Here is a 12,534-nt window from a genome sequence, read left to right on the forward strand (position 1 = left end):
CTCTACTTCTGCTTTACTGATTAATATTAAAGTTGTAAGTTGCAGTGATTTTTTTATTTCTATTTTGTCTGCATCTTTCCCTTTAGTATGCAAATTTCTATGTGAACTTTTTAATGCCTGAGAATTTGTGTTAGCCTTGTCGATCTCTGTATTATTATTTTTATTATTCTTTTTATAGAAGACAGTTTAGCTGAAACCCCCAAACTCTCTAAATATTGCATGACAAATTGGCTTTGTTTTGGAAACCCTATGTGCTGAATGACCCTTAGCATGAGCAGCAGGTTAGATTTCTGGAGGAATGTTTGGATTATTTAGTACAGCCTGTCCCTTGCTTTCAAACACCATTTCCATTAGGCAATTTACTAATTCCCATTGAAATTACTGTCTCCCCCCCGCCCCCCTCCCCACTCCCCTCCTTTTGTTCCTTGCCCATGTTAAAGTTTCCAATTGACTCGTCCATTGTTACAATTTGTCACTGCTGGAAGATCAATTTGTTTTCCCCTTCCCCTCGCCACGTTAGATTGGGGGAACAGATGCCATTCCTCTCGTCCGCATGGCTCTGCTCCCCGTTTTGCTGCGGCCCCGGCCGGTGCCTCCCGCAGCCCCGCGGGGACCCCGGGCCCCGGCCCCCCCTGCTCTTTCAATCCCCCCAGCAGCGGGATGTTTACGCCACCACAACTTTTCACTTCTGAAGTCTGGGAGTCCTTGATTCTCCGTCCTGCCATGCTAATTAACTTCTTAGCAGTCACATTCCTTTTCCTCCTCTCTCTCTTTTTTTTTTTTTTTTTTTTTTTTTTTTTTACATCAAGGACCAGAAAACATTATGCCTTACTATAAGATAATTTGGAAATATCTGATCTTCAGCGAGTGATCTCACACATCTTCATCCTGCGTGTTATAACCATAATAAATGCAAGTGCTGCTGAAAAGAAAAAAAAGAAAAAAAAAAAAGAAAAGAAAGGGGGCTTTTACTATATTCTAGTGTTTATTATGATTGGAGTTTCTTACCTCCAACGAGTAGCATGAAAAATGTTAACGGTTTAAAAAAAGCACCCACCGCACCACCCTGCCGTCACATGTACCCAAATAATAAGGGCACACAAACATCCTTCAGGAGAAGCCGGGCTGCGGGGGGATGATATGTTTATTAATGTCCAGAATGTAAAAGTTGGCGCTCCCGGAGCGCGGAGTCAGGGACACCCGTTCGAGTGCTTCTCCCCTCGCTCCCCCCGTCCCGCAGCTCTGAGCTACGGCGCACAATTTTTAATTTTTTTTTTTTAATTTTTTTTTTTTTTTTTTTTGTGTCAACCTCCCCCTCCCTCCTTTTGCGTCCCGGCCCCCCCAGCGGAGCCCCCGCCCCCGCTGCCCTCCCCTCGCGCTCCCGCTCCCATGCCAAAAAGGATCATTGTTAGTTTCCTACTTCCCCCACCCTCCTCCTCCTCCTCCTCCTCCCCCTCCCGCGCCCCAGACCTGTTTATTTATGCAGACGTCACCGGGGAGCCCCCGCCCTCTCCTGCATCTCATTAAGTGCCTGGTGTGTTTCTCGCTCCCTGTCAATAATCCCGGATCCCAGACTTCTCCGTTCCTCCGGATTTCGATCCCCCTTTTTCTATCTGTCAATCAGCGCCGCCTTTGAACTGAAAAGCTCTCAGTCCAACTTCAACTCACTCAAACCCGAGCGGCACAGGCTCCCCATATCCGCGGCGACTGCCCCCCCGTCACAGCTGACTTCTGGGCTTGGTTTGTTGCATTATTTTTTTTTTTTTTAACCCCCCTCCCCCCCGCTGCTCCCCTCTCCCCACGGTTTATATATTTTTTATTATTATTAATTTTTCCGCGAGTGCGTGCGCGGGTGTGCGTGTGCGCGCAGTGCACGCCGAGCAGCTCCCGGGAAGAAAGAAAGAGAAAATCCCGAAGAAGGAAAGGAAGAAGCCTAAAGTCACTGGTGCAAAGGAGCAAAGAAGAGACATTTCCCTCCCCTCCTCCTCCCTCTTTTCCCCTCCCCAGGAGGAAAGAGAAGGGGAAAAAAGAGAAACTTTCACCTTGGACTCTTCTTTTTTTGGTGCAAACTTTCCCCCCCCCCCTCTTCTTTTTCCTTTTTCCCCCCCATTCCCCTCCTTTTTTTTTTTTTTTTTTCTTTTGTTTTTCCCCTTCCCCTTTTTGCAAAATTGCTGCTGGTGGGGTGAAGCAGGAGGAAAATGCCGCAGCTGAACGGCGGTGGAGGGGACGACCTGGGCGCCAACGATGAACTGATCTCTTTCAAAGACGAAGGGGAGCAGGAGGAGAAGATCTCCGAGAACTCCTCGGCGGAGAGGGATTTAGCTGATGTCAAGTCGTCTCTCGTCAATGAATCAGAAACGAATCAAAACAGCTCCTCAGACTCGGAGGTACGGGGGAAGCCCCCCGCGGGGCCGTTTCGGGGCGGCGGGCGGGCGGGCGGGGGCCGCGCTGTGCCCGGGGCCGCGCCGGGGCCGGGGGCGCCGCGCCGGGTCCCGCTCCCGCCGGCGCCCAACTTTCTCCGCGGCACCAACTTGTAACGATGCCTTCTGTTTTGTTCTGTTTGTTTCCCCTTCCACCTTCTCCCCGCACCTCTCCCTTCTTTTTCGCCTTTCATTCCTCCTCTTCTCCCTTCTGTCCCCCCCACCCCCCCAAAAAACATCCTCTCCACCCCAAACACCCCGTTCCCCAACTGCCCCACGCCGACCCCCGGCTCGCTCCCAGGCGGAGCGGCGGCCCCCGCCTCGGTCCGAAACTTTCAGAGATAAATCCCGGGAAAGTTTAGAGGAAGGTGAGTACGCGGGCCCGGCCGGCACCGCCGCCCGCCCCGCACCGCCGCCCCTCCGCCGGGCGCCCGGCTCCTCTTTCGGGGACACTTGCTAAAAAAACTTTCCTTCCCCCCCTCTCCTCCCTTCTCTTCCCCCTGTTGCCCCCTTCCTTCCCCGCTCCCGCTCGTGTCTCCCCGCCATGTTAGCTGCGAAGAGGCAAGATGGAGGGTTGTTTAAGGGCCCACCATACCCGGGTTATCCCTTTATAATGATCCCCGACCTCAGCAGCCCGTATCTGCCCAATGGATCGCTCTCTCCGACGGCGAGAACGGTAAGTGCCTTTTTTTTTTCCCCCCCTCTCTTTCCTCTGCCCCCCCGCTCCTTCCCCGGCTCCCGCCGCCGCCGCGCTCCCGGTGCCCGCTCGTCCCGGCCCTGCCGCCGCCCCCTCCCCCGCGCCGCAAACTTTCCAAACTCCGCGGGCCGCGGCGGGAGGGGGTTTGTTTACACTTCGCCATATTCCTTCGTTTTTTCCCTTTTTTATTTCTTTTCTTTCCCCTTTTAAATTTCTTTTTTTGTCTTTTTCTTTTTTGTTGTTAATATTTTCCTTTTTTTTTTTTTTTTTTTACTTTCAGTTTTGTGGGCAGTTTTTTTTTTTTTTGGAGCCCTTGTAACCTCCGCTGCGGGGGGGGTGGGGAAGGAAAAAAAAAACCAAACAAATTCCAAACAACATTTAGCCTCAAAACAAAACTGGAAACAAATTTAAAAAAACCCACGAAGTTTGGGTTTGGGGTTTTTTTCCCCCCTCCCCCTTTTCCCTTCTCTTCCATCTCCTCTCCCCTTCCTTGGGGAGGGGGGTTATTTTCTCCCGGCCGAGCCTGCGATCCGCTCCTCCAAACTCCTCGTTTTCCATGGTGATCCGTCGCCTCCTGCCCTCCTCCGTGGCGGCTGGGCCGGCTCCCCCTCCCCTTTCCTCCCCCTTAACCCTCTCCTGCCCTCGCCCGCCCCGGCCTGCGGGAGCGGCGATTTCACCGTGCCCCTCGGGGTGCCGCGAGTTGTGTCCGGGCTCAGCCCGGTCCGGCCGGCCCGATCCGCGCCCCGCGGCGTGCGGGGGCCGAGCGGCGCTGCCCTGCCCGGCGGGGCCGGCCCGGGGAGCGGCTCCGTCCCGCCGCCGAGCGGGGGGAGCCGCGCTCGGGGCGCGGGGCTGAGTCCGGAAACAACTCGCCTCGCTTGGCTCTGGCAACAACAACAGCAGCGCAAAAAATAATCAGACAAGTCGAGCAAAATTCCTCTTGGAAGTATGCTGGCAGGAAAACAATTTGCTGAAAGCGTCCGTTTTTTTTTTTTTTGTTGGTTTTTTGCCTTTTTTTTTTTTTTTTTTTTTTTTTTTTTCCTTCACCCCTAACTCGGGGTTCACTGGCTGGGGGTGCAGGTCTGCGTGTGCCTGCAGCTAGAGCGTGGTCTAGCCCAGATCCCAGGAAACTTTAGGGTCTGTTGGTGGGTTTGTGTTGTAGTGTCACCCACGGTGTGCTCTGCTCTGACATCAGATTTCTCAAGTGTCACCTTTTCTTTCCTTTTTTAAAGAGTTTAAACATTTTTTTCATTTTGAATGGTTAAATCTACTGGGACTTCCAAACACCACTGATTCCTACCGATGGCTTTAGCATTGCTGTTTTGTTCCTTCTGGGTGTTTCTGAGTCTGAAGCGTTCCCACCATCACCATGTGTGTTTATACACTTTTTTTTTTCCTTGCGGTAACACGAGATAGCGATTTACAATAATAGATCTACTGTTGGGTAGATGTTGAAGCCGTACTAATGACTGAGGGCTTGGACAACTTCAGTATATCAGATCTACAAGTGTTTTAAAGCATTAAAATATTAAACATCGGGTCAGTCTTGTTTTCACTTAGTAAAACGTCAGTAGACACAGATTAGTAAATGTAGAGTGACAGGGAGGTTGTGAGGAAGGTTTTCTGACTTTGCATATGTTTAGGGCTGTGGCAGAGTTTTATTTTGGAAGCTTGTGAGGCTCTTTTTGCGAGGAGGTGATTTCTGGGACAGTAGCAGAGGGGTGACTGCAGTTTGCAATTGTAATGATGGGGAGGGGAATTCAGGGGCTGAATGCATTATATTTTTTCTTTTGAATATGGTCACCCGCATGTATATGGATGATGGTGATAAATTCCAAATTCCATAACTACCAGAATCCAGATGGCAAAACAATCTTTGTTCCAAATCACTTTGTTACGAATTGTGAAGCTTTGTATTCCCTTTTTTTTTTTCCTCGGTTTTTACCTTCAATGCATTCCACTGTTCCAAGTGCAGACTAATAGGAAGCACACCTCTGCTGCCTTTTTCTCAGAGCATTTTTCTTACAACAGCTACAGCTCCTTTTTCCTCATTACCTTTATTACAGATCCCTTTTCCCTTAGCTTGTGGGGATAGGATCCTTCAGCAGTTAGCTCTCCTGGAGCATTCCTCCCCTTACTCCCCCACCCTTAAAAAAGGCCTCCATAGGAATGTTGGGCTCGTGTGAATTAAAGGTGCTGTACAAAAGCTTACAGGTTGGTTTATCGTAGATATAGCAGGTGGCCTGCTTGTGTTATCAGATGAATTCTGAAAGGATATTTCCACACTCAATAGGCAATTTTCTTATTTCCACATCCAGGCTTCAGCACCCTTTTCCTATCTTCTTAACCTTATTCTTTCACATTCCGTATGCTTGTTTGTTTGCCTGCCACTTAATTATAGCCAGGAAAAATTAAAGTTGTTTATTTAGGCCTGAGAGCAGAATATTATAAAGATTCAGCGGGATAGCTGTTGTCTGTCACACACTATTTTTAGGTGGATTCTAGTTCTCTGCTGTACCAGCTTTCAATTCCAGATGAACTAGATCTTTCTCTCTCTTGTTTGATTTTATTTTATTTTTAAATACGCGTTGGAAAGGTATAGATGGTTCTGCATAATTACGAATTTTATTTTTATTTATGTAGTTTTTCCTGGAGCCATATTTGTTGAGTGTCAGAGCATGCAAGGTAAAGAGGTGATGCAGATACATAGCAAAATTGTTTTTCTTTTCCTTTTGCTGTTGTACAGTCTTAAAAGTCTGTGGGTGTGGTTTTTTTGTTGTGGTTTTTTTTTCCTGGAATTTTTTTTTTTGTTGCTTTATTTGGGGGTGTAGTGGGATTATTGTATTTTTTAAATGTACCTGTAATTGTCTGTTCAAGAGCAAACTTGTGGGCAGAATTTCTCCTTTACTGCTTCAGGAATGTGAAGAATTATGAAGTATCATAAAATCTGCTTATGAGGAATAATCTTTTCTCAAGGATAATGCTTTAAATACTGCAAACTCTTTATCAAGATTGATAAGAATAATTTTATTTTTAAAAATCAAAGATTTTTTGCATGCTGATATTGCTATTGATAGAATACTGTGGCGTTCTTATGAGAATAGATGCTATTAAGTAGAGGTCTAGTCAAACAGTAATGAAGTGACACATCTGAGAGCACCAGTTCCATCCCTGCACTTGGAGAGGGACTGGGGTGGCTGCATGTTATGGATAATAAAGGAGACTGTTTTCCTTTCAGAGCTGGAAAATGTAGAAGTGGTGTACTTGATTTTTAGCTTAAATTTGGAGCTTGGTTAATGCTTTTGGTAAGCAAATAGATGCGGTGTGATGTGAGAAAACCCCGCTGGTGGATGCTCTTATTTTTACTATTGCTGTTGCTTCTTCCTTTCCCCTAAGTTGTTGCTGGCTGAGTGAGACTGAAGGGGTGAGCTTATGTTTGGCCCTGAAGTTTGGAATAGCTATGGTGGAGAGCAGCCCCATCGTCTTGATTTTTATGTTTAGGAAGAAACGTTCTTTGTTAATTGCCTTAAAAAAAAATGATGTTTTGCTTTATCTGCTGAATCAAACAATCTAATCCTGCCTAATACAAAAGCTTTAGACCCTGGGGTGTGAAGGGTTAATGGTGGTCCTTTTTTTTTCCCTCCCTCCAATTGTTTTGACAACACTTTTCAAAGTGTGACATTCCAAGCCCTTGCAATACAATGTAATATTACTGTAATTACACAGGTCATTACATTTTAAATAGAGAACAATAAAATGCTTATCGCCCTGAAAAAGAACAGGTGTTCTTGCCCTTCTTTGGTATTTATGCTAATTGTTTTTCATCTCCTTCAGAAATATTTATGGTTGGAGTGTTAAGGTTTCAGTCTCGATGTGACAATATTAATTCTTTACTAATCTTTATGGTTGAGGTTTAATGTCTGCAGTATGGATTATAGTATTAACGTCCACCAACTAGTTTAATAATGTAGATACAACTTAGTATGTCAGCACTTTGGTACTTTATGATACAGAGCTATTCATTGGAGAGTGAATTATTTGCTTTGTTTAAAAAAAAATGGACATGCTTTTAATAAAGTTTCTGGACTTGTGTAAAAACAAGCTGTTAAATAAGAACTGATGATCCTTTGGTGTAAATCAAATGGAACCTCCATAAAGAAACTTTCCTCGTGCTTAATTAGGTAGATTGCTGAATCACTCTGCTATAGCATTAGCATAGCTGGTAAATAGTGGCAAACAGATTGTGTTTGTTAACTTATTTGCAGTAAAGAAGCAGATTTATTTTTAATGCTACACTTTTTTTTTTTTTTTCTTTGCTTTTTTTTTTCCCGATAAGATTTTATTCTGGAGCAAATGCTGCATTGCTTACTCCATCAGTTTCTCTTCAGGGGGCTATGAAAATTAGTTAGAGAAAAGTTTCATGTTTCTGGGACCTTGCAAAACAATATAATGCAGTACTGTTACTTGAGTGTACAGGATAATTGCAGGACTGCACTTCATTAAAAATAATATTTGCTTTGGAAATCGAACAATTTTAATAGGTGCACCAGTGGCTGATCTGTAGTGAAAAAAAAAAAAAATACAGTAGATGCTTTTCCAGGTTTTTTGACTGCATTCATGGAAGGACTGAGGATGTTGAATAGGGTGGTGTGGTTTATTTTTTCCCTTCTTCCCCTTCATTTTTTGTTCGAGTAAGTATGTGCTGATTTGTCAGCTGAAGATGGAGGGGGGAAAGGAACATGTTGCAGCTTTCACTGGCGCTTGTAAACCAGAATGTAGGTAAAAATGTTTTAAATTTGTCAAGACTTTCATGAGTGGGCCCCAAAATCAGATAAAAAAAAGTGGTGTAGAGAAAAAGGACAGCTGCAGATTTTTTGTGTGGACGTGTGTTTCTGTACCATGACTAAAAACTCTAAGGACCTTTTCCCAGCTGTCTGGGAGTTATGTGGAAGTTGGATTATTGGCAGTTAAGCATGAGACAACCTGGATTTAGCAAATGCTCTCCTACACAGGAAGCAGATGACATTATCCTGGGGGAAGGGAGGAGATCCTTCTCCAGGCACAGCCTGGGGGGAGACGCCTGCTCCCCCCAGCCTCAGAGCAGCCAAAAATGAGGGCTGGCGATAGGCACGTAGAAATTTAACAGCGGTCGGCTTGTCAGTTTGGGTTTTTTTCAGGGCTTTTTGGTGAAATCGGACACTTTGCTTGCACATTGGGGCTGTTGTGAGAAGTTGAGCTTTGGAGGGAGTTGTGAGGTTTAGGGGGACGTTTAAAGCTGTGTTCCCCGGGCGTCTCCTTAGTCCCATGTCCTGGCAAATATGTAAGTAAGCCTTAAAACTTTGACTTTTAATTGGGCACATTTGTGAAGGAAATGGTTAATTTTACAACCAAAGGCAAACTTGCACCTCGACAGGTCTGCTGAAAGAAATGTGCCACAGTCGTTTGCTGGCAAGCACCGCAGGGTCATAAATCCACGGGGTTTATTTACAGCCTATAACACTTATGAATGTTAAGATATTTGACGCCACGCTGGCCTTATAATATCCAAGGTCCACAGACACTGGCAGTGGGTCAAATTTCTTTCACTAATTATAAGCAATGAGAGATGAAGTGTGGTGCTGGGGGTGTGTGGGGGAGATATGGAAATCCTTTCTCTCCCCACCTAAAAACGAAGAATTTTTCTGCTGCTCCTCCCAACTGCTGGTTTATGTTTGTGCTTTTTTTTTTTTTTACGTGGGCTCCGAAGTTTATAATTAACGCTTGTGGTGCTGTAGAGGCTGGGCAGTGTGTGATGCAGCCAGGCTGAAGGAGGGGAGAAGTTTAGCACAGCTCGTGTCCTTTACAGAGCTCTCAGCAGTATTGTGCAGTATTTCCTAGATACCGGCACAAGCAAACACTTAAAGACAGATGACACCTGGAAATGTCCTTTAATTTTCTCGCATACTGCTGAGCTTGGGGACGAAAGAAAAAACTGCCCCAGGTTTTATGCAGAAGGAAGATGCTTGGAAATACATATATTAGACTGGTTTGTGTGTATGAAACGGAGCCTCTTAGAAAGCAGCAAAAGCCCATGTTAAGGGAAAACATGCGCTAAATGAATGAAGATGTTGAGGTTAGAGGCAGTTTTTAGGGGAGAAGCCCTGTGTCCTGCTGGAAGGGACAATGTGGGATGGACGGTAGGTCAGCATGGAGGGGAGCAGGGGAAGTGCACAGGGTGGTGTTTTGGGAGGGGTTAACTGGGGGGAGGCACTGCCAGAGCAGGGGGGCCACTGGAGAGTAATTGGAGGACAAAGGAGGGATGTTGGAGCGTGAGGAGAAATTGTAGAAACTTGGGGGGGGCGGGGGGGGAAACGCCAGTGTTTGAATGGATGGTTAGAGGGGAAGCTTGGGATCTGGGGATTGACTCTTAAGTGTCAGGAGAGTCTGGGGCCTGAGAAGAAGCAGTGCTTCGCTCAGCAAAGCTCGTTGTTCTCGGCTCACTCCCCATTACACACGCTTTGCTAGAGTGGACAGTCAGATTTGAAGTGCTGCTGTCTTATCTGTGCTGGAGGGGTGTGTGTGTTTTAACAAGATAATGTGATTACTCAAATATGCCTAGGTATTACTTTTAGCTTTAATTTCTCCAGCAGTTGATTTCAGGTTCCCCGTAGGTTACTGTTGTGCTTGGAGACTAATTTAAGAAAAAGGCAGGGTTATGTGTGTGGTGGAAAGCTGCACTCCTTTGGCCATATGTTTTTCTTCTAGAGTCATGTAAAGCCTGACTCAAAAAAAAAAAAAAAAAGAGGGGGCTGTCAATTCAGCTCTTCCACAAATAGCTGTACAGTTTTGTTGAAGGTTTTATGCATTTCCCTAATCAATGGAGCGCTGTGACTTATTAGCCCCCAGGGACAGATCCGAATCCCCCAGCACTTCTCTGCAAAGCTGGTGTGGTATTGTACCTTTTTAACAGGTTATCAACAAGGATGTTCCTCTCATTCCCAAGATGCTTCCCACCCCCTCCAGCATCTCCCCCCTGTGATTCTTTCCGGCAAAATCTGTTCAGTCTCACGCCTTTGTTTTAGGTTGGCTAAACCCTCGACCCTTATTCTTTGTGGGGTCACGCTCAGGCAACTGGGCAGTGCTGAATGAGTTAAGTCGCTGGCTGAAGTTTGGCTTCATGCAACTAAATTTGAGGCCTGGTAGGCATTAGCAGGGCACAGCACATTTACAGAGCTTAATTAGTACGCGCTGTAATTGTTCATGGTCTGCCAGAAGGAGTAATGTTCAGGAAAAGTGGAGTCGTTCTTCTGCAGTCTTTAGTTTTAAAACGATAAATCACTTGCATATTTGTGCAGTGATTCAAATGGAGCTGAGACCTCTCCATCTCAACATGTGGTAAATTGTAAAGTCAATGAATTGCAGATGTAGGGTACAGCAGATTCTCTAAGAAAATGCAGAATGAATGGGAACGGGTGATGCTATAAATACGTACTGAGAAGATAGCTGTGTTTGTGCTTGCTGTGCCATATATGATAAACTAAAGATATTAGCAATTTAGTTCTAAATGTATTTATTTTCAATATCTTTAAGCTAAGTGTAGGGGTTCCATGTTACTTCACTTAGTGAGGTTTTTATTAATGTTCCAGAACAATGGGTTTCATATGGAAATGCGCGTGATAGCCGTATTAATATAAATTAATTCATCATGGGTAATACTGTAGCTGTTACTCTAGGAGTTTGATAGTGCTGGGACACTTTAAAGTGTGGCTGCAGCAACTTACAAGAAATGTGGTAGAGGATGCCTCTATATCCTAGTTGAGGGAGGTACTGAGATTGTTATGTATCTCACCATAGCATTTTGTATCTGCCTGTGATTCCTTCCATCTTCAGAGAGACTTTTTGGGTGCACTAATCCAACAGCCTAGAGGCTATTTTAAAAGAGCAAAACACAAACAAAAGTGTGCTATACAGATTGACATAGTAAATGCTTCGTATTGTTTCTTTTAATTTTTTTTTTTTCAATGTGGAGAATGTGTGTCACTCTTACTGCTGTGAAATCTTGTCTTCCTTGGGCTTGGTCCAAGATCCATTGAAGTCAGTGGAAAAAAAGCTTCTATTAATAACAGAGGGCTTTGCATCAGGCCCTGTGTGTCTTGAACCAATGGCCAAGTTCTTCAAAAGTGGATGAAGGTATTGAGAAAGCCAAACTCAACTGAATATGATATTGATGTATTGCTGGTTCTTCATAGTCCTTTGCTTCTGGGGGAGGAAGGGGAGGGGAGAAGTAAAGTTACATTTCCAATGGTGCATTCTTGAATGAGCTTCTGCAGTATCCGACTTTCCCACAGAAGTGTGGAGCATCCTGGCAGGATCAGGGTTTGGTCTGAGGCCGCATTGCATGTCAATTCTGCTTTTCTAATATGAGTAGGTGGATTTGTATGGAAGTTGTAAAAGTTAATGATTGTTCTCTGACTCATATGCTGCTGGCTTCAGCGAAGAAGAAATGATGACAGGAAAATGATAGAAATTATAGGAGCCAAGTAGGCTTTGAGCAGAGAGTGTTTGAGCAGAGAGTTATGTTGTTTGAAATGCCTTTGCTGCTTGGTGGAGGAAGTGCAAGGAGAGAGATGGGAGGGCAGTTTCTCTTTGGGATCATATGTTTTGGGTACCAAACTCCTGCTAGGGAGTGAGGCTGAATTCAGGCGGGACTCTTGTTGGACTTAACCATTTTGTTCTTCCTATTGACACAGTTAGTCCTGCCTAACTGTTCTCCCCTCTAGTCAGAACAGGTTTTAGTGCCCTAGGCTCCATGGGAAGTACGATTGCATGCCTATGGCTACCAAGTATGACTATATAAATGTGCTTGATTTGTGTCTATCTCGCAGCTTTGTAGGTCTTTCCAAAGTATCTGTGGCATAAAAGATGCTGTATACAATAAAATAATTCTCTGCTGCTTAATTCACTACTGGCGGTGATGCAGCAGAGACACCAAAAAGGAAAAAAAACCCAAAACCTGCAGTCCAAAAGGAGGATGTGGGAAGTAATAAAGTTATAGAAATTGCCAGTCTGAAAATACTGCAAAGGGACTTTCTGGGGAATATGAGAGATTCTTGGATGTTGATACAATAGAAACAAATAGTCCTATTTTAAGAAAGGGAAAATTAGAGCAAGAAAAGGTGGAGGCGTACCTCTTGGAGCACATCCGAACTCCCACTGGAGTCACTGACTCCTTAAATAATGATCTGGAAAAGTCTGAGACTATAGGCTTTTCTGTTCTGGAGAAAAACCACTGCATTGATTTCTGTTTTTAACTGATGCTAATATTTAATAAAGGTTCTCTTGGAACTGCTTTAAACCCTAGGCTGAATAATTTTAACTTGGTTAAACGAGTGAACTGGTTTGGGAGCATAGACAGTAAGAGGTTTGCATTGGTTTAATTAG

The 12,534-nt window shown here is 44.9% G+C and overlaps 1 protein-coding gene across 21 annotated transcripts in view; it reads left to right on the forward strand.

Annotated features, from left to right (window-relative positions):
- Positions 1 to 1,464: 1,464 nt before the first annotated feature.
- TCF7L2 (transcription factor 7 like 2) overlaps positions 1,465 to 12,534 on the forward strand; it is a 174,004-nt gene continuing 162,934 nt past the window's right edge. For 6 of the 21 annotated variants that reach the window (XM_058841046.1, XM_058841051.1, XM_058841052.1 and 3 more), the window contains exons 1-3: positions 2,116 to 2,387; positions 2,722 to 2,788; positions 2,972 to 3,096. In XM_058841046.1, coding sequence (XP_058697029.1) covers positions 2,199 to 2,387; positions 2,722 to 2,788; positions 2,972 to 3,096 — 381 coding nt within the window. In that variant the 5' untranslated portion in view covers positions 2,116 to 2,198. Of the gene's footprint in view, positions 1,741 to 2,114; positions 2,388 to 2,721; positions 2,789 to 2,971; positions 3,097 to 12,534 lie in introns of those variants that run through there. The other 15 variants (XM_058841042.1, XM_058841039.1, XM_058841041.1 and 12 more) reach the window with 5 other exon arrangements.

This window comes from Poecile atricapillus, chromosome 6 (assembly GCF_030490865.1).
Source record: "Poecile atricapillus isolate bPoeAtr1 chromosome 6, bPoeAtr1.hap1, whole genome shotgun sequence".
Classification (NCBI taxonomy): Eukaryota; Metazoa; Chordata; class Aves; order Passeriformes; family Paridae; genus Poecile; species Poecile atricapillus.